The 23,526-nt window shown below is 40.9% G+C and overlaps 1 protein-coding gene across 1 annotated transcript in view; it reads left to right on the top strand.

The window, feature by feature from the left end:
• The window catches only part of LOC145393983 (roundabout homolog 2-like), a 184,543-nt gene that overhangs the window by 144,370 nt on the left and 16,647 nt on the right, over positions 1-23,526 (top strand). Inside the window, exon 6 of the mRNA XM_080267957.1 lies at positions 7,664-7,930. Coding sequence (XP_080124083.1) covers positions 7,664-7,930 — 267 coding nt within the window. The remainder of the gene's footprint in view (positions 1-7,663; positions 7,931-23,526) is intronic.

Genomic DNA, 23,526 nt, shown 5'->3' with positions numbered 1-23,526 from the left:
CAGACATAATGATATAATAATAATAATAATAATAATAATAATAATAATAGTAATAATAATAAAAATATTAACTAGAGGCCCTCCAAGGGGGGAATCACACCAGCCGCGATCCGATACATATCTAGCACGGCTCGGAGTGTGACCTTGACCTTGACCTACCTTTACCAGTTTCGAACTCATAGAAGATTTTTATCTTTGATATCTTGAGCGGTTGCTAAGTTATTTTGCTAACAGACACACAGACAGATGGATAAACTAAAAACAATACTTGTAGGAGATTTTCATCCCTATTACACGCCTGTAAAATTTTGTGATAATATCCTGAGCAGTTGCGAAGTTATCGTGGTAACAGACTCACAGACCTTGACCTACCTTTGTCAATTTCGAACCCATGACCCATTTTTTTCCCTACTACAAACCTGTAAAATTTTGTGATGATATCTTGAGCGGTTGCGAAGTTATCATGCTAACACACACACACACACACACACACACACACACACACACACACACACACACACAAACTGAAAACAATACCAGCTTCATTATCAGGGCATAATAATGAAATGCCGAGAACTCGGGTCCTTAGCTGTTGATGTAAAGCGTCGCTTGGTACGCCTCCACCAATTCTTGCACACGGATTAGCCACATAACTTCCATGACAGGGTTCACTGTGAGTTGAAATGAGTCAAAAGATAATTTTAGTTTACCCCATGTGACCTTGACATTTGATATGTTGACCTTGATGGCCTAAACTATTCAACTTCTCTTTATACTGTATTTTTTACAAAAGTTTGGTCGAAATCCGTTGAGAGGCTCAAGAGATATCATGCCCACAAGAACAAACTAATTCGGATTTTCACCATACTTTCATCTACTCATACTCCATCACAGACAATAGTTTTGTGGAAATCTGTACATGGGTTCGGGAGTACGCAACCAGAAAAGTGTTACAGACAGATGGACTCATGCATGCACACACAGACAGACCAATCTTTTAATTCCTTCACCATAGGTGAGCCGAGGCATAATTACCAGCTGTGATAGCGAGGCTGATATTATTTTCATTGAGTGTGTGTGTGTGTGTGTGTGTGTGTGTGTGTGTGTGTGTGTGTGTGTGTGTGTGTGTGTGTGTAATTCACCAGGTAGGTCAGGATCTCTTGATGGTCGTGATCGTCAGCTTTTACCCTCCCGGAAGGGAGCTGAGAGCTCATATAGTCCGATCTAAGGGCAAGGCTGTGACCTTCACACACGCACACACGTCCCCTTGCTCAAGGGGGACAGTAACCACCCATTTCGTCAGTGAAACTTTTCGCAACCTGAGCGAGGCGCGAACTCCCGTCTACCAGATGGCAAGCGAGAACACTACCACTGAGCCAGCGAGCGGTGTGTGTGTGTGTGTGTGTGTGTGTGTGTGTGTGTGTGTGTGTGTGTGTGTGTGTGTTCAGACAACTGCTTTGCATCTGCTCAAGAAATCATCACAAATTTTTGCAGGTGTGTAGTGGGGAAAAAGATGGACCACGAGTTCGAAATTGGTGAAAGTAGGTCAAAGTCTGTGTGTCTGTTACAAAGATAACTTCGCAACCACTCAAGATATCGTCACGAAATTTTACAGGTGTGTAGTAGGGATGAAAATCTCCTACAAGTATTGTTTTTATTTTGTTTCTCTGTCAGTGTGTCCGTGTGTCTGTTAGCAAGATAACTCCACATCTGCTCAAGATATCATCACAACATTTTACAGGTCTGTAGTAGGGATGAAAATCTCTTACGAGTTCGAAATTGGTGAAAGTAGGTCAAGGTCTGTGTGTCTGTTACCAAAATAACTTCGCAACTGCTCAAGATATCACAAATTGTACAGGTTTTTAGTAGGGATGAAAATCTCCTACGAGTTCGAAACTGGTGAAAGTAGGTCAAGGTTAAGATTTTATTCCGAGCCGCGCTAGATATGTATCGGCTTGCAGCTGATGTGATTCCCCCTTTACTTCTGTTGGCAGAAGTAATGGTCCCAGAAATTTATCAAACTCCACCAAGGCCCTCGATTAGTACGTCCATAGCCTGCATGAGAGGCAGGTGTTGTTCTTATTTTTAAAAATGGTAGTTAATTGATAATTCCATGAATTCGAAAGAAAGTAGGACAAAGTTGCGCTGTGTGTGAAAAACAGTCGTAAGTGGTACACAGTTGATGAGTGCCTCACATCCTTCTGAATAGCCAGTAGCACACATGGGGCACTTAGTACAGAATGTCTTTTAGGCAGTGCACTATGGAAGCTATTTATGTCATATTCATGAAACCAAGTTCAGACACAAAATGTCAAGCCTGTGCTCATTAGAGTTTCATTAATATGATTCATCTTGTTGTGAATGTAAGGAATGTTAAGAAGGGCAATTTTGAAGAATTGTTCCAGAGGGGTGTTAGATCAAGTTGGTGTTTTAAATAAATCCTTTCTTTTGGGAAACCATAACTGAGTAATGTTCGCTAGATACAAAATGGGCAACCAACTGCTCAGTCCTTGGAGGACATATGGAAGGGCAACTTACATAATTATTTGAGAGAATTATTACTACAGTCTTTAGATTAACGAGCTCCAGTACACAACACACTTGGGCTCGTCGAACTTTCTTATAAACTTATCAGATCTGTGAACAAAATGATACTGAACTAGGGACTTTCCCTTCACAAATATCGTACAGCAAACAGGAAAACTCATACCCAGTGACAAGAACACAAATGTCATCAATACAAGGAAAACTATAAAATGTAACATAAGTCACACTATATGTTATTATCCACAGATCACCACCTACATCAAGCCCTGCAGTAAACACTCTCCCCTCCCCCATTATAAAGCACTTTAACACATTAATGGTTGGTGATCTTAATTTTTAAAAAAATCATGGTCAAACACAAAGACCCAAGACAACCGCGGAGCCCTCATCCAAGATCAGCTCGAACAACTAAACATCTTGAACACCCATCACTCACCAACGCAACTTCCTCACAGGCCTCACGAGACAAACTCCTCCCTTGACCTCACTTTATGTACCCCTTCATTAGCCATTCAAACCTCCAGGAAAGCAGGTAATAGCCTCTGATCTGACCACCTCCCTGTCAGTATATCGCACAATATCAGTAGTTAATGGTATCTGATCTGACAATCTACCCTTTTATTTTATCACAGTGTAAAGTAAATTCAGTTAGGGACGGAAACCTTTACAAGCTGCAAGAAGGCTAATTGACACGGTTTACTTAAGACGGAAGAAGCAATATAAACTTTCAGCCCTTTTTAACACACTGGCAAAACAAGCATCGCCTTCAATAGAATCATCAAAACGGCCAACACATACCTTATTCCTATTAGTAACACCAGATACGCCAATCTTAAGTTCCATAAGTAAAATAACTTACCGAAAAAGAAACAAATCTAAGAGAGGAAAAAAAATCAACTAAACTCTGATGAATCCATGCAGAACCAATACAGCACAGTTAACGAAATTATCAAAACATGCAAACAAGACAACTGATTAAATTTTGAAGAGAACTTTGCCTGAAAAACAAACAGCAGCAAATTTTAGAAGACAATAATAAACATCCGCACATCAAAACATTCACTCCCTCCAGCGCATGAAGCTTTAGTGAAAAACATCAGAACCATCCTCACCATAAAAGATGTAGCCCACAACGTAATAAACTAAAAAGAAAAATAACACAAAAACCAACCCTTAAATCAGAGCTATCACAGAAAATTATGAAACTTAAATGAAAAAAAAGTGTCCCCAGTCATTTTATAACAAGTGCTGCAAATTATTATTATTTTTTTTAATCCAAAGCAACAGGACCAGACCAGATAACAAACATCCACTTAAAACTCTTCGATCCCTTAGTCATAGCTGATCATACTGAGTTTTAAATTTTTCTTTTTTTCACAACCAAGTCTCAAATATCTGGAAGAAAACATTACCATCCTTATACTCAGGTATATTAATGTACCACCTGTGCTTCGTGAACGTATAGATCTATGTTGCCGCTGTGCACATCATTCGAGATCGTGGAAAGACTAAGAGAACATCACTCACCACGATCCTTTGTCAGACTCCCAGTATGGATTCACACATCCTTCCAAACTGATAACTCCAGCTAGGAGCCACACTAGCAGCAACAGACATAACGATTTCTATGCAGTACTAATGTGTATTCTAATAAGTAAGTTCATAAGCAAAAATGCTGAAGATGATAACAGTAAATGGTTAACCAATTTCCTTTCACGCAGACAGGAACAGGTACGCTGCCAAAATCAAACTTCCATATTCAGATAAATTTCTAATGGTGTCTCAGAGATCTTTGTCCTTTTACTTTTACTTTTCAACCTTTTCCTCCACTATCTGCAAACCCTCTCCCTTTCTCTGACATTACTATCTCGTGTTATTTGCCCAGCAAAAGCATTAGAACACTCAGAAGTCAACAATTAGCAGGGCAACTCCATTGGAGCCTATTGTCTATAGATCACTGGCTTCTGCAAAACAGAATTATTTCTTCTCCGGCCTAAGCAGCATCAACCTCTTCATTCCAGACACACATGACTCTCACATGCACCATCTGGCCTATCTGTTAAACCAGACAATTCCATTGGAAAGACTCCTCAAAATTCTGCTTGTGGCTACTCAGTACATACAACCTTTTCTGAACATCCATTCAGCTTTGATGGTACGGCATCTCGTCAACTCGATGCTCTGAAAACATTCATTGGTACCACCTTCGGACAGCACAAAGAATTCTCTCTCTCTCTCTCTCTCTCTCTCTCTCTGTCTGTCTCTCTCTCTCTCTCTCACACACACACACACACACACACACACACACACACACACACACACACACACACACACACACACACACACACACACACACACACACACACACACACACACACACACAAAAGAAAGCAAGAAAGAAGTGGATAACCGACCCCAAGGTACGCCTACATTAAGCACCACGAACCTGGAAAAGCTTCGGAAACCTTAAAACAAAATTCCTGTGATTAATATACGTCACAGTAATCACAAAGGTCGGAAGTACAGATCATTTGCTTAAAAAAACAAAAATCGTTCCAGTCGAAGATCATATGAATGTAAGAGTCAGGCAATTCATTGCTTTAGCTCGAGCAACTTTATGTCGTATTAGCCTTCACGCCCTCAAAGAAAAGCACCTAACACCATACAGAGTGCCTCAACAATACCCATTTTCCTTCATCCAACACTACACTTCGCAAATACATGAAGGACTACAAAGGAAAGCAAACAGCAACAGAACTAATGGGCCTTTTGACAGTGTTTGTTACAGAAGATTATGACTGTGGCATCTAATTCCATGAGGTGAAGATAAGAGTAAAGCAGAAATCACCCCACTCCCATCAAACCCTGTAGCTGAAGCCAGCACGGAAAAAATGAGGACCACCCTGTAGCATATTAAAAAAAAAAAAAAAAAAAAATGCTGTGGAAATTTCATAAGGAAGACGGAAAAAAAAAAGTCATTCTTCACTAACTTCTTCTGCAAGGGAATATGCACTTTGCAACATCCATGATCTGCATGACAGGAAAATCGGGTAAATTTTGTATTATTCATTCATGAATTTATTTAACTAGGCAATCGAAGCCAGAAACCTATCCATCGACTTGTATTACTGTATCACTGTCTACCATATTCCTAAGCACTTTGTTCCACGTGCTGACTACTCAGTTGAAGAGTAAGTGCTTTGCATCAATTGTCTGGAAGCGTTTGCCTATAATTTATAACCATTATCTCTAATGTTATTCGATCTGTCCATTGTGAGGGACTTATCAACCACCACATTGTCATGCCCTTTAAGAATTATATGGCTGTATCAGATCTGACTGTATCCTTCGCGCTGTCAAGTTAAACAGATTTAACTATTCCAAACGTTTCTTGTATGATATATTCCACAATTGGAGTGTCATTTTTGTCAACCTTTATTGTACTTTCTTAAATTTCTCCATCTCTTCCTTGTAATATGGTGACAATAATTATACACAGTACTCCAAATGCGGGCGCACTAATGAATTATAAAGGGTGAAGATTATTTTCTTCGATGTGTATTAGAATGCTTAACCAAAGAATGCCACTAATTTGATAGCTTTATTATATCTGTGCACTGTAGACTTGGTTTTCAGTAATGATACAATTATTCCTAATTTTTTCCTCGGTTTACATTATCAAATTGAGTACCATTCATAATGTAGTTAACCTTAGCAATTTTTACTCCGAATAATTAGGACTTTGCATATATCAGTATATAAATTCATATCCGCCATTGCCATCCATCTGCAGCTACATAGCTTCTTTCATGAACCACCACTAGACTTCTACTGCTCAGAAATTACTTTACACAGAGCGACACTAGAACAACTAGTCAGATTGTCATGTGGTCACCACCCTACCCAGCTACATTACCAACAATACGGCGAGAGTGCAATACTGACTCACACCATAGAATGCATATTCGCTTCATGCATCTCACTATTACAACACAGTCCTTGAACAACCTCAACAACCGATCTCTGGGAGCACCACTTTGAAGTGGCCAGTTTCCTGCGGTCCACAGGGTTCACGCCCAGATGGGCCTGAGGTTGCAACAACAACAACAATTACATTAGGGTTAGCTGAGTCTGGTTTCCTAAAGCTAGGCAGAGACGCGTTTGCACAAGCTAAAGTTATCTTAGTTTAGGTTAGGACATTAGACATGGGTAAAGTTTTTTTTCAGTTAGGTTAGTTTGGCATAGTCAGGTTTGCTTTGGTTAAGTTAAATCTGATTATTTTAAATATGTTTAACCATGTTAGGTTGTTTTTTCTTTGCATATGTTATGCCAAGTTTGGTTAGGTTTATATAGGTTAATTTAAATTTGGTTCATGTTTAACTGGTTATGCTATGTTAGCCTGGGTTAGTCTGACATAAGTTTGGTATGGTAAGGCATCATTTGCCATGACAACGTTAAGAAGTTAGTAAGAAACGTTTGGTTAGACTGAGCTAGGTTTTCCAGGGTTAGGTTTGATATGATACGCAATGGAAAGTAATTTTGCTTTGGTTATGTCAGATTAAATTAGGTTCTTACCAGATTGCCTGATGTTTATTATCCGTGTTTTTCACCATGGTTTTCTTCTAGTTCAAAGGCGTGTCCAATTTTTGCATTGTACTCGACTGCCGAAGCAGTAAGGGTGAGAATAGTTTGAAATAATTTAAGCACAGGTATTAAGAAAAAAAAAAGCCGATTTATGATTGTTTATAATAGCAGATAGTTACCCAAAAAGTTTTAATTCATGCAAAAACACTGTATACAGTCCCCTGAATGATAATGAGAAATGTCGGTATGCGTTTTGTCCCTTGCTGTTCCCCTAGTGACGGTGACAAGAATACCATATCAATGATGATTATAAAATTATATCCCATTATTATAATGCAACCTCATCTCCCATTTCCGTGTCATGCAAATGATTAAAGGGCTACAGCAACAACAGCTGCACAACTTTACTCTCTCTAACCATAATGTCTCTTCCCCAGTAATGACGACAGATATATCTGCATTGGTAGAGATAAAATAAGCCTCCCTATGCCGACGCACAACCTTACTCCTCATTCCCCTCACGTTCCACCAGTGGCGCCGTTCTGGGTGAAGGCGCCCCGTGACGTGGCTGGGGTGGTGGGGGGCAGAGCGGAGCTCAAGTGTCGCGTGGGGGGAGAGCCGCCCCCCACAGTAACATGGCGTCGGGCGGGAGGGCAGGTGCCAGTGGGGCGGGCGCGGGTGGTGAAGGGGCGCGGCCTGTTGTTGGAGCCCCTCACGCCGCAAGATGCAGGTGTCTACCTCTGTACTGCAGCCAACACTGCTGCCACCATCACTGCCAACGCAACCATCACCGTCTTATGTAAGCTAACTGGCTCAGTCCATATTCACATACATTATCTATTAAGTAATGTACACACCATCACCATCGAAAAGCTGAAAGCACCTTACCATACCAGGTACCTCAGCCACAGTCACTGTTTAATTATTATGTAGAAAACACCACCACCACCGTCAGCAGCAAGCGGAGGAGATGCTGTCATTCCTCCCTCGGTGTATAGTTTTAAAATAATTTACACACCATCACTGTCATACAGTAAGTTGAATGGACTCTTGTCTACATTCAGTCTTTAGGTATTAAGTAATGAACTACTCCACTACATAATCATTACATATTTACAGTGCATTCAACAATGAGTTGCTCATTGATATATGGCCCTGTGTCCAACTCCATAATATCGAGCTAACATCCACGTGATACACAGTACCATCTACTCATCATTGGCTGCTGATGAACTGATTGATAAGTAAGACAGTTAAAAAATGGGTTTTTAGGAAGGCTATGGATCATGGAATGTAATCATTATTTATCTGTATAACTCATACCGTTAGTCAAGGTAATTTTTTTCTTTATAAAATACTGAATTACCAATAAACATGACAATATATATATATATATATATATATATATATATATATATATATATATATATATATATATATATATATATATATATATATATATATATACAGTATATATATATATATAAATATTGCAGAGAGAGAGAGAGAGAGAGAGAGAGAGATCAGGGATAACTGTACTGAATAGGGAGGCTGCCAGAGATCGAGCAGGATGGGAAGCCGCCATTAGTTGACCAAGGCCGACGCATACAAGCATATTGGAACCTTTATAAAAGAAACGAGACGACATAATAACGTCAAGCTGTGTGTGTGTGTGTGTGTGTGTGTGTGTGTGTGTGTGTGTGTGTGTGTGTGTGTGTGTGTGTGTGTGTGTGTGCGTGCGCGCGCGCGCCTGCTTTCGCGTTGGTTCGTTTCTTTCACGAGAACGGTAATAGATATTGACCTAATTCGTTTTACATTAGGTAGGGTTAAGTCCAGGGAGTGTCAGAAATATACCAAACACTTTGGCGATAGCACTCGACGTGGCGGCGTGATTTTGTCGGGAATCGCGACATGAGAAATTATGTGAAAATTATTTTTTCGACTTTATGGTCAAACTGGTTATCATGAACTCAGTAACAGTATGGGAGCAAAGATAATGGTATTTGCAAACATTTGGTAATGGAAAGGCTCTTAGTCCCGCAAATTCTTGTCGAAAAGCACTAATATATCTGTATATACCTATATGTATCTTTATCAACCTCTCTCTGTCTCTGTCTCTGTCTCTCTCTCTCTCTCTCTCTCTCTCTCTCTATATATATATATATATATATATATATATATATATATATATATATATATAGCATCATCATAATCATCATCATCAACAGCCGTTTGAATATCCACTGCAGGACCGGCCTATCTCGACCGAAGTCGGGACGATAAATCCATTGTATCTCTACCAAGTGGCTTAGGCTGTCTGGTACAGATTATATGTAGGGTGAGAAGGGCTTCTAAGTGTAATTGTAGTGTTTGAGTGGCTTTGGATGTGTGTGTAGTCTGTGAACCAAGTGTAATCGGCTCGCGCAAGCCGACTGGGTGCAAGCATACTTTATAGTATGCGACACTGGTTCAACCACAGCACCCCTTGTGTCCGCCAATGCAGTACGCGTGGCCGGGTGAACACTCCCAAAGTTTATTACCCTGGTGGGGCGCGAACCCTGGTTCATCCGTGTACGAAACGCACACTCAACCACTATACCACAGAGGCTCCATATATATATATATATATATATTTCAATTTATCTTTAAAAAAGTTGAAATTTCTTTGTCTCATCCCCTGCCTTTGTTCTACTCCTTACAAAAACAAGGCACGCCGATTTTCATCACACTTGGATGATATTTACTGGCGTGCCATGGAGCAACAAAGTTTTAATCCCTTATCACCCATTGTTGTTGCTCTATACTCTGAATCATCAACATCAAAGAGTCAGTGTTCATGCATTCATGGATTATGTTTGTTTTGTTTCAATGTTCAGTTAGGATGTTGCATTATCAGTTTTTATTGCTTTTTTGTTTCCACGTCGTTCCCAGATGGAAACTCACAAGACAGTCTACATGCTTGGTTCAGTGGTTACAGAGATAACTGGAAACAAATTACCGTCAAATCGACAGGCCTTCGGGTACTCTATGCATCTACATAGAGGGCAATGGCAATTCGCGATACAGTTTGCAAAGTGAAAACATTGTGGGATAAAGCAAATTTACCATCTCGATAGGAATACCACTGTATCAAGAAGTTGGGAATAATCTTCACAGCTTTGACTGGGCTGAAGAAGCACTCCTCCTGTACAACAGAATATCGCAAGGAATAGGAGTGGTTGTTTTTTGGATTCCCTCGAAGATATATTTGACATTTCTCACACTGATACCCAGTGGCATGTACAGTACCTCATTGAGAGGACTGGGAATTTCTCCTTCAGCGCCAGAAAGAACATCCTGGAAGCATAGGGGGACTCGACATAACTCACCAGAAAAAAGTCATGGCTTGACAATAACAGGAGGAAACTACTAAGAAGCTGAGAAAGCGTTCCAAGCATTAGATGGAGGCAGCTTTTGAGAAAATCTTCCAGGAATCCTCCTCATCCAGTTCTGAGGATGAGACAAAGACTGTAGGAGCCAGTGCCGGACAATGCACGTCACTTCAGACACCTGCAAATGACCCTTTTCCTCCAAATCGGCGAGCAGTGAGATATATATGACGAAGGCCTGGGTTTCAGCTCCACTTTCAGCTCAAGCTCCTCTCACTGACTTTATCTTGATGCAGCAACTCATCAAGTACCTCCAAAAGAAAATCTCTGAAGCCACCATAAAGAAACTGGGCTCTCATCTATGGTATCTTTCTGAGGAAGCATTTGGTCTTGCTTTCTTCGATGACAGGACCACTGTTGACACAAAGCTCCGGATGGTGCTGGCAGTCAACAGAGAAGCCCCAGAGTCACCACTGAAGAAACTCGAATACCCAAAACCGTTTTTGTCGGAGATGCTTTGGATAGCCTGGTAACCATCAACACCTGGACTTTCTTTTCTAGACCTGGCTTTCCCAATGACATTCTTCAGGATGACCCCATTTCCTGGACAGAGACTGCAGCTTATACTCAGGCTAGGGATATAGACCACAAGCTCCCGGTTGTCAATGATAGGGCTGAGCGAGCTGTGGCCCTCATGAAGGAGCTGAACAAGAAGCTCACCAAGGGGGAAGAGCAGCTCCAGTTCCTTCTTCGTGTTGTAGAAGACCACCGACGTCAGTTTCCTACCCCTGTCAAGGGGATTTCTTACCAAAAGGAAAGCTTTAGTGTGAACTTCTATGCTTGTACTACAACTTTTCAACATATGTATTTGTGTTATAACTTTCGGTGTTCAGGGCGACCCCAAAATACTAAATAAAGCGAATGATTTTTGGTTCAATGGCTTTTCTCATCAAGTGCAACAAATCTCGGGAGTGAGACCATCCAGATTCATACTTTGAGTTTTCTCCCTCTTACCCACAACATCTCTCTCTCTCTCTCTCTCTCTCTCTACTAATTTTCTCAGTCATTGTATGTTGTATATTGTATAAGTTTTATAGCCGGCCATACTGGAGCACCCAGGAGGCTGAAAGTTGGGGAACAGAGGTAACTTGGAATGTGGAAGAATATAGGCATGATGGTTTTGGCTTCTGAAGCATTGAGGCTGCTAGTGTTATGGCCATGATGGCCAGAACTGCCCTTACAAGGCCAAATAAGTGGTTAGCCACCAAGGCCATTTTAAATTTTATCTACCGATCTTTCTATTTTCCATTTTTCTCTGATGCAGCAGCTTGAGCAAGTGTGTTTCTGTGATCACGTGGTGGCAACGATTAGCGAGAGAGAGAGAGAGAGAGATGGGAGCCTTCAGCTGCTCTCAGACAGTCGTTTTCCACCAAATATTGCACATGCCTCCGGACGCGCGAAAAACGCATGCAAAAATTCAATAAACACTATTCAGTTTGACAGGGTTAAACAGTTTCACCTCTTCTTCAACATATGTCAGCTGTCTGGCGTCGACAGGCGTGATGTCACTTTGGCAGCCAATGGCCGCACCGCTAAGGTCAACATTCCTCTGGCTAATGGCACCTGCCATGCTGTAAAGCTACTAGCCTGCTACTAGCTCATAACATCGAATTTCCGAGCTTCAAACCTATTCTAATTTAGCTTTTTTTTTTTTTTTTATGACATTGGATCGACTAAAGGTTCAAATGATGGAAGTCTGATTTTGTAATTATAAAGTAAACACAATAGATAGGTGTTTGAAGAATAAATACTAGCATAATGCAGCGTATGGAACATCAGTGTCGAGCGTAGTGAGCAAAACTCTAAGAAAATGCATGGATAAAATGCATCAGGCGTTTCGAGAATTGTCATGGAATCAGAGAGAGAGAGAGAGGAGTCTGCAGCCACGTTAGCCACAATCCGTAACTGAGCCGATAGAGCTGGCTATCTGTGTGTGATGGGTTTTGAGCACCAGAGGTGTACATGCCGACAACTTACTAGTTCATGGTGCATTACAAACAATCAGAACAGCTTGCTACGACATGCTTGTGTTTTGAGTGCCAAAGTGCTCCAAAAATGCACACAGCTTCCTATCATGCAGAAGTTTCCCGGATTGGTGGCTGGGAATTTCCCAAAAAACCACCCGTGTAAGACACCTCATGGGCAGAGATGGAAGTCTTCCTGACTGTCAATATATACCTTTATTATGTGCCATGTACCTGTTTGTCTGAGAAAAACGCATTTTCGAGAATACTGCTAATAAATCGACATGGCTAACTAAGCAGCAATCGATCTGGTCTGAAGGCCCAGCTCACCCAGAGGACCAAGCCTGTTAGGCCCACAAATCGTGCCTAAGCGGCTAGTGTACATATCTCATCTCATCTCATCTCATCAGCTGTTTGAGTGTCCACTGCAGGACCGGCCTATCCCGACCGAAGTTAGGATAATACAGCCAATGTATCTCTACCAAGTGGCTTAGGCTGTCTGGTAGAGATTGTATGTAGGGTGAGAAGTGCTTGTAAATGTCATTGTAATGCTGGAGTGGCTTTGGATGTGTGTATAGTCCGTGAACGAAGTGTAATTGGCCCGCGCAAGCCAACTGGGCGCAAGCATACTTTATAGTATGCGACACTGGTTCAACCAAAGCACCCCTTGCGTCTGTCAAAGTAGTACGTGGCCAGAAGAAGCTTCCCACAGTTTATTACCTTGGCGGGCGCAAACCCTCATTCTTCAGTGTATGAAAACGCACACTTTACCACTGTACCACAGAGGCTCCATATATACTGTATATATATATATATATATATATATATATATATATATATATATATATATATATATATATATATATATATATCTATCTATCTATATCTATCTATCTATCTATATCTATCTATCTATCTATCTATATATATATATATATATATGTATATATATATATATATATATATATATATATATATATATATATGTAAGCTTCTTTTCCGTATGTTAGAGTTGGCATCACAATACTATCGTGCAGTGACTTTTTTTTTTGCTTCCATGCTCACTTCTCTATTCCTTATCACTGCTTTCAAAGAACCAGCCATCTTTCTTCCTTGTTACACCTTTCAAGCACTTCATCCTCCAAACTTCCATCCTCAATCATAACTCTACCCAAGTATTTAAATGCGCTCACGTTTTCCATTTTCTCATCATCCAACCTTAATGTACATTCAGTCACTTCATTTCTCTCGAAGACCCTAAATTTACTCATCCCAACATTCACCTTAAGAGTCCGTTTCTTACACCCTCTCCCAGACTCATTCACCAAGCTTCGCAGTTCCCCTTTGTCATCACTTAACAGAACAGCATCATCTGCAAACAACAGTACAGGAAGGTTCCAAACGCTCCCCTCTCTCATTAGGGCTGCTCCAACATCCTCTGCCCTACCTTGCATCTCTTTTTATATCCTATCCATATACAGATTGAACAAGCATGGAGACATGACACATCCCTGTGTAAATCCAACATTCTGATACAAACATTCACTTAGTTCATTATCCTTAGTGACCTCATACGTGCTCTTGACGGCATTCAACAACTTCCCATTTACTCCATACATTCTTAATGTTTTCCATATTCCTAGTCTATCCACCCTGTCATATGCTGTCTCCAAATCCATGAAGGCCGCATATATCTTCTTTCTCCTTTCTAGAAACTTTTCCACTAAAGACCTAAGAATGATTATCTGATCTACACAACATCTTCCCTTCCTAAAACCTCCCTGTTCTTCCACAGCTAATTCCTCTGTCCTTTCCCTCACTCTGTCAGTAAGTATCCTGACATATACTTTACCTACTATACTTAGAAGACAAATGTCCCTATGATTACCTCACACTTCCTTATCCCCTTTTCCTTTGTACAAAGGAATAATCATACTTCCAATCTTTCGGGATCCTCCCTTCCTCCCAGGACCCGCATATCTTCCATATCCATTCTCTTGCTATCTTCCCCCATGCTTCACGATTTCACCACACTCTTCATCAGTTCCTGGAGCTTTTACCATTTTGACTTTCTTCATGATTTCCACTACTTCCATCCTACTGATCTCTTCTTCCTTTCTCACCTCCTTTCTTTTCCCAGACATTCCCCGGCCATTTATATTCGCATTACTTTCATTCTCTATGTTCATCAGTTGCTTAAAGTGTTCTCTCCACCTGCTCATTTCTTTTCCCTTCTCCACCAGCAGTCTACTATTTTTATTTTTCTCTCTCTGATTAACTTCTTTATACCCCTGTGTAACTCTACCTCTTTCCAGAACATATTCTTACATTACCTCACTATACACTCAAATTCCTTCCGAATTCTTCATCCACTATCTTCTTACTCTCTTACTAATCTTTTCACCTCTCGCTTCCTCTTTAAATATAACTCTCTCTTCTGTCTCCCAACTTCCTCCATACCCCTGCTTCCAATCCACTCACTAAATGTTTTCTTCTTGTGCACCACAGCATGTCTCACCTCTTCATTTCACCATGCTGTTCCTTCCACCCCATTTCGTCTTCTCATCACCCCACATACCACTCACGTGCTGCACCGATTTCTTCTCTGAATACCTTGCACACACTTCCCACCTCCCTTATCCTCTCCAAATCATATTTACACAACCGCTCCTCCACTTCTCTCATTCTCCTTCCTTTCATCCTCTTGCAACCTTTCTACCCTCTTTGTATGGACTACTTCCTCCTGTCCTTCCCTTCTTTTATTCCTCCATTGCATTTGAACCTTGACATTCACCACCACCAAGTGGTGGTCAGAAAGTCTACACCCCCAACCCCTATATGCTCCTGCATCCATTACATACCTTGTCATTCTGTCATCCACACACACATAATCAGTCATTGCCTTCTGTTCATTCAGCTCGCCGCCCACTCTTTTCAAAAATAGCCACATATACCTGTGTATCATTATGTGCCTAACGAGGGTAATGGCTATCACCAACCCCCTTCTCGCACAAATGTCCACTAGAGCACTGCCATTACCATCAACTTCTGCAGGCACACCCCACTCACCAATTACTCCACCCACCTTCACACTCCCTACTTTTCCATTCATATCTCAGATTAAAAACACTCTCTCATTCCTTTCAATCTTCTCCATGCATGCTTCTACATTTGCCCAGAACTCTACTTTCACTCCGCTTGCATGATCTTGCATCAGCGCATACACACACACAGTCACCCACATTTGTAATCCTACTTTCAATCTTACCCATATAATCCTTGAACCATTTTTTATTTTTAATGTGAGGAAGAAGGAACCAAAGGCTGAGCCAGCATGAACGTTCCTTCCAAGAAAAAAACAAAAAACAATACAAGACAGAGCCAAATTCAAGATCCCTTCATTTCGAGATGTCTGGACACACTGCGTTTGAAAGACTGGAGATCATAGACAGTAGGAAATACAGACAGAGGGAGACGGTTCCAGAGTTGACCTGTTGGATAAATGAAGGACTGGGAGTAACAGTTAACTCTTGCATTAGAAAGATGGACAGCAAAGAGATGAGAGTTTGTTGCTAGACGGGTGCTACGCGCCCGCCGTAGAGGTGGAGGGATGCAAACAGACAGTTCAGAGGAGCAGTGACCGTTGAAGTAGAGATAGAAAATAGATAAAGATCCAACAGTGCGGCGAAGAGACAAAGGTTGAAGGGAGACAGTAAGAGGAGGAGAATTGATGAGACGAATAGCCTTTGACTCCACCCTATTGAGAAGAGCTGTATGTTGGGAGCCTCCCCACACATGAGAATTGTACTCCACACAGGGGCGGATAAAACCCCTGTATAGAGTCAACAATTGTACAGGGGTAAAGAAAGAGCGGAGTCAGCTTAGCACACCCAATCTCTTGGAAGCAGATTTTACAAGAGATGTAATATGATCTTTCCAAGATAAGTCCCGAGTAAATGAAACCCCAAGCATGTTCAAGGATGGTGCAGGATTAAGCTGAATATTATTAAACATTAGTGGGTATACCTGTGGAAGATTTTGTCGGGTTGATAGGTGTAAGAACTGAGTCTTAGATGCATTAAAAACAACCATAATATTTTTACCCCAGTCAGAGATACGACCTAAGTCAGACATTAGGTGTGCCATAGCCTCATCCCTTGTTTGTTGAAGTAACTGTTGAGATGGGCGTTGCGAGAACCGAATGGAAAGATGAAAGGTGGAGTCATCAGCGTATGAGTGGATAGGGTTAGATGTACAGCTTAGAAGATCATTGATGAATAAAAGGAAGAGAGTTGGTGATAGGACAGAGCCCTGAGGAACACCACTGTTGATAGATCTAGGAGAAGAACGATGGCCGTCTACAACAGCGGCTATAGAACGACCAGAAAGGAAGCTAGCGATGAAGGCACAGATAGAAGGATAGAGACCGTAGGAGGGCAGTTTGGAAATTAAAGATTTATGCCAGACTCGATCGAAAGCCTTTGAGATGTCAAGTGCAATGGTAAAGCTTTCGCCAAAATCCCGAAAGGAGGATGACCAGGAGTCTGAAAGGTAGGTGAGAAGATCGCCAGTGAAGCGTCCCTGACGGAACCCGTACTGACGATCGGAAAGAAGGTTGTGATAGGAAAGATGCCTTAAAATTTTTCTGTTGAGAATTGACTCGATAACTTTTGAAATACAGGACGTTAAAGCAATTGGACGATAGTTGGAGGGTTGGGAGTGGTCACCCTTCTTTGGGACTGGCTGAATGAGAGCAAACTTCCAGCAAGAAGGAAAGGTACAAGTTGACAGACAAAGGCGAAAGAGTTTGCCTAGGCAGGGAGTAAGCACAGAAGCACAGTTCTTGAGAACAACAGGAGGGACCTCATCAGGCCCATATGCCTTGTTAGTACTGAGGCCAGCGATGGCAGAAAATACATCAGCCGAAGAAATTTTAATATCAGCCATGAGGAAGTCAGAGGGGGGAAGTGCTGGAGGAACAGCACCAGAATCGTCTAAGGTGGAATTGGAGGAGAAAGTCTGTGCGAAGAGATCTGCTTTATGAGTAGAAGAAATAGCTACAGAACCATCAGAGTAGAAAAGAGGAGGGAAGGATGATGAGGTAAAGTTGTTAGAAAGATTTTTGGCAAGGTGCCAGAAGGAGCGGGAAGAATTCGAGTTGGAAAGTTGAGAGCATTTAGTATGGATGAAATTATTTTTAGTAGAGCGAAGAACAGACTTAGCACGATTCCGGGCAGAAACGTAAAGATGATGTGATTCAGGGGTGGGTTGGCTCCGGTACCTTTTGTAGACCCTCTCCTTGTTGCGGACAGCATTAGAACAAGCATGATTAAACCAAGGCTTTCTTGCGTTAGTCAAAGGATATGAGAAAGGAATGTATGCTTCCATGCCCGAGAGAATAACCTCCGTAATGCGCAAGGCACACTCAGATGGCTCACGGCTGTGGAAGCAACAATCATTCCAGGGAAAATCAAAGAAGTACTGCCTGAGGGCCTCCCAGTCCGTGGCTCCAAAATGCCACAGACGACGTTTCCCTGGAGGGTCCACAGGCCGTACCGTGATAGGACAGGTTAAGGTAATAAGGTTGTGATCGGAGGAGCCCAACGGAGAGAAAAGATTAACAGAGTAAGCAGAAGGATTAGTTGTGAGGAAGAGGTCAAGTATGTTGGAGCAAGGAACTGAACAAGATTTTATTATATTAATACTTTTGTAAAATTTTATTTAATATTGAATGTTGAAAATGTAGTTTTAATACAACAGAGTCTTTACATTTTTTTTTTTTTTTTAGTGTGCAAACGGGTGTGCGGACCTTGCCCAGCACCAAACAATACATACTCCCTATTTTGCCCTCTCATTCTCACTTACTTCTGCGCATGTTCCCTATGCATATTCCCACTCTTTCACACTCTTACCCCTCTATTTACTCTCATCTAAGCCAGGTATATCCACTTTTGCTCCCTCAAGCACCTGGACAATCTCTCCCTCTTTTTCCTTATCATTTGCTCCTCTTACATTCCACGTCGCAATCTGTATCACGTCCTTTGTTCGGTCAATGGTCGTCACCTGTTGGCCAGTCCTGGTTGGAGACTTGTTGTTTGAAGTTTTTTTTTTTTTTTTTGCGGAGGGGCCTTAACCCTTCGCCAAGGCACTTGTTGAACATAAGAGCATAAGAACATAAAAGGAGAGGATTACTGCAGTTGGCCCACGCTAGGCAGCTCCTAGAGTAACTGAACCACTAGAATGCGATACGGACAGCAAAGATTACCACCCGTAGTCTTGAATCTGAGTGCAGGGGTTACCCTTTCCATACCCGGCTCAAAGTGGAAGCTCACTCCTTCAACATAAGTGGTAATCTTGAAAGCGTGAGAGAGCACCCCTTCGTGTGAGTTGACGCTGCAAACAGTTGGTAACACTGATTAATTTTAAAATTTAAAATCTTAAAATAAAATAAAGCATATGACAGTTTCTAAGGTTGGCATACAATATAATCTCTCAATATTAGTAATCTTTACCTCTTTTATTATTAAAGGCTGGCATTTGTTCATGAATACTTTGTATAAGAGTAGTCATACAGGCTTTGGAGAAGCTGTACCGGAGGAGAAATTCGGTGTCAGGCATAACCTCAAAGGGGTTCATACGCCTTGGATGTCATACCAATTTTGACTACATTTCTGCCCCAAATGCTTGTTTTGCCACTTTTCCCACCCAGAACCCCGAAATCCCACCAGTTCCCAAGACACTTGGAAGGGAGGGTTAATTTGGAAACCAATCACGAGCACCGAAAATAAAGGTCAAATTCGTTCAGATTACCCCAAAAGGCCCCTGAAAAATGTACTACCAAGTCGAAATAAAGAAGTGTGGACTTGTAAGAATTTACCGAACGCAAATATGAGACTTCATAATTCAAACTAACTGGCTGTGCACGATTTGTCTAATTAGGTAGTACGCGGCCATTCTTTACTGTACGAATCATTTCATGAACTAATCAAACTAACTATAAAAGTATCATGCACCATATCTGATAAACAGCTTTGTAGAAGGTGAAAAATAAAATGGAAATGGATGCAGTATCTCATCTTTGTTTTCGTTTCATTGCAAATCAGCCGTCTCAGGAGAAGCAGCGAAGTCTTGTAAAATGATAAAATTATTAAATGCTTAATTTTTTCATTAAATTAGAATTCCCATCACACACACCATGGAGTCTTTTAAAATGTACATAGTTTCCTTTGCACAAGACTGCTATAATATGACAAAGGGGCATGCGAAGTGGTGCTATGAGACTCCCTGCGGATTCCAGTACTACGCTGTGGTAATCCTCTCCTGTTCACCGAGGAACGTTCTCCTTTTCGTGCTTTAAGATTACCAAAAGATGCAGATAGGGCAAGGCGAACGCCTGCACACAGTTAAAGACTACGGCCATGAGGCTCTCCCCCCCCCCCACACACACACTTCCTCCAAATCCTTGAGCGAAAGCCGGTAGGAAATGGAAAGAACACCAATCATTATAGCAAAACTGGCCTGGACGTTTTATAGGAAAATGTGAAAGAATAGAAAGAGACTATCATAATGTAACCTGAAAAGGAAAAAGAATGAATTAATAATGGTAATGAGTTTTTTTTTTGTTTTTTTTTTAAATACCAACCCCTTATTTGTCATATGCTCACCTAGCCTATTCTTGACACTCTCATTGGAAGAGGAAACGACTACATCATTAGGCAGCTTTTTCCATTCGTCTACTACTCTACTGCCAAACCAATTTCTGCCCATTTCCTTATTAAGCCGGAATTTAACTAGTTTGAAACCATTACTCATAGCTCTATCTTGTATGCTCACTTTAAGTGCTTTCCTACTTAAACACCTCAGTTAAGTCTCCCCCCCCCCTCCTTTACTTTACGCCTTTCCAGTGAGTGCAGATTTAATCATTTTAGTCTGTCTTCAAATGAAAGGTTCCGAACATCATGTATCATATTTGTGATTCTTCTCTGTACATTTTCTAGGGAATTTATATCCATTCTATAGTACGGATACCAAAATCGCAGGACGTGGTCTAAATGTGACCTTACTAATGCTAGATAAAGTTGCAATATTACTTTGGATATCCTTTTGCTCACGCTTTGCGAAATAAATCCCAGGACCCTTTTGCTTTATTTATCGCATTAAGACACTCTTGCCTTGGTTTGAGGTCTTTGCTAACAATAACTCCTAGATCTATCTCGCATTCCGATTTACTAATTTCTTTGTTATCTAAGATGTATTTAGTATCTCCAATGGTCTTGCCTACGTTAAGTACTTAACATGTTTCAGTGTTAAATTCCGTTTGCCAATTTTTAGACCATTTGGACAGTATATCGAGGGCCTTTTGTAAGTTATGGCAATCGTCAGTCGAGCTAATGATACGCTTTATTTTTGTGTCATCGGCAAATTTTGCCGATGACACAAAACTAAGTAAATAATATATATATATATATATATATATATATATATATATATATATATATATATATATATATATATATATATATACTGTGGTAGGTGGGGGTGCTCACCATCCACTCACTCGATGTAGTGCTACTCTTGGGTATCTGCCATTTCCTCTCCTCGAGGGATGAGTGAGGCTGGTCACTCTCATCTTACATGCCGGACCAACTGCCTAGCCCCGGACTCCTACTCTCCTCATGGGGCAACGTAGAATTGGATATATATATATATATATATATATATATATATATATATATATATACCGGATATATAATAGGGGTCCGAGTACTGATTCCTATGGTACGCCGCCAGTTACTAATCCCAGTCCGACTTAGTTCCATTTATTAATACTCTCTGCTTTCGTCTCTTCAGTGAGGATTCTCTCCATTTTAAGATATCGCTGTCAACACCGTGTGCTGGAACCTTTCTAACTAACCTTTCTTGCGGGAAATTTTACTAAAGTCCAGATAAATGATATCATAAGGTTTACCGCTGTCTACTGCCTCATACACCTCCGATAAGAATGACAAGCTTGTGAGGCAGGATCGTCCTAGCCTGAATCCGTGCTGGCTTTCATTTATAAGATTAAATCCTTCTAATTGTTCCTTAATTTTAATTGCCAAAACTGACTCTAGCATATTTCGTACTATTGACGCCAGGCTTATCGGCCGATAAGTCGACGCAGATGCTTTATCACCCTTTTTAAAAATTGGCACTACGCTAGCGGTCTACTAGGCCCGTGGAACTTCTGATTTTAAAGAATCATTGAATAACAAAAGTGGCTGACATAACTCTTCTTTGGTTTCTTTTATAATTTTTGCATATATATCGTCCGCACCTGGTGATTTTTGAGGTTTTAACTCATTAACCTGTTTCAATACGTCCTCCTTACTAATGTCTATTTTACTAAGATTACTGTCCGCATTATCATCGTAAATATTTGCTGCTTCAGGGACCAGGTCTAGATTTTCCTTGGTAAATACTGATACGAAATAATTATTTAGGATAGAGCACATTTCTTTATCTTCACTGGTAATGTTACCTTATTCTGTTCTGAGATGTCCTATCCTATCTTTATTTTTCGTACGGTACATATGGTATAAACCCTTGAGGCTTTCTTTCGATTCACTAGCAACCTTAATTTTATAACCTCACTTTGCCTTCCGTATCTCCCTCCTCACATTCCTATTCAAAATCATGTAGCGGCTACGTAAGTGTTCTTCTCCACATTTTATTTTTCTGTATATTCCTTTCCTTTGGCCTATGAGAGATTTTAGTCTTTTGTTTACTCATCTTGGTTCTCAATTATTTGCTCTAAACGGCTTTCAAAGGATATATATGTCTTGGCCTCTGTGTATTATATTGACTAACTCTTTATATTTCTCACTGGCCAAACAGCTGCTTGGTACTGGACCTGGTTAATCTCCATTATCAGAACTACATTCTCATCTATATCCTGCCCCTCACTTATGACCTGAGCTTCCCCAGTAACCTGGCGCACATTCCCTCCCATTTCCTGCCCTTCAACCATGACCTGGGGTTCCCCATTGACCTGACTCTCCCAAAAGTAACTAGTCCCTCCATGGAATACTGTTCTAAAATAAGCTCTTAATCCATCGAAATCTCCTAGACCAAAATTAGGAACGGTCGAGGGGTTTCCAGAAGAACAGACATCCCAAATAAATTTGAACTTAATTTCTTCATGACTGCCATTACCAAGTCGTCCACTAACTTCTATATCGCTATATACATTTTCTTTATTAGATAAAACCAAATCTAGTATATTATTACCTCTGGTGGGCTTCCTGGTAGACTGCTAAAGGAAATTATCCTGCACTACCTTTAGAAATTCCTGACTCTGCATCCCTTGTCTGATTTTTCCAATCTATCCATGGCAGGTTAAGATCCCTTGAATTATTACTAAGCTGGACTGTGATGCTTTCCTAATTTCCTCCCAAAGGTATTTACTGTCTGCTCTACATAATTTTGGAGTTCTGTAAATAGCTTGTAAGACTAATTTCTCCCTGTTATTACTGATTTCAACCCAGACACTTTCTGTGTCCCTATTAACTTTAATGTCGGCTTTATTGTAATAGTTTAATGAATCCTTTACGTAAATAGCTACCTTGTCCCCCATTCTTCCCTGACAATTTGACACAAATATATTATAGACCTTTATTTGATATTCTGCTAAAAATTCTTGAGTGTCTGTATTCCTGCAAGTTTCACTAATAACGGCAACGTCTGTTTTCTCTGTACAAATTGTGTCCCCCCCTGTGGTGGGGGTGACACAATCTGGCCACACTATGGGGTGGTACTACTACTCTGAGGCCAGGTTGTATCAGGAAGAATACTGCCACCGTATTCCCTGCGTGTCGTAAAAGGCGGCTAAAAGGGGCAGGGTGAGGGGACTAGGGACCCCCTCCTCTTCTTTAGTTCCTAAAAAGAGACAGGCCAGAGAAAGGGATGGGGGATTGAGTTATCCCCGTACCCTGAAGATTGGGTCTATTAATGTGCGTAGATGT

Source organism: Coenobita brevimanus, chromosome 26 (assembly GCF_032717465.1).
Source record: "Coenobita brevimanus isolate Jiangsu-jjx chromosome 26, ASM3271746v2, whole genome shotgun sequence".
Classification (NCBI taxonomy): domain Eukaryota; kingdom Metazoa; phylum Arthropoda; class Malacostraca; order Decapoda; family Coenobitidae; genus Coenobita; species Coenobita brevimanus.
Note: the sequence above shows the minus strand (reverse complement) of the source record. Positions and strands in the feature narration are given on the sequence as shown.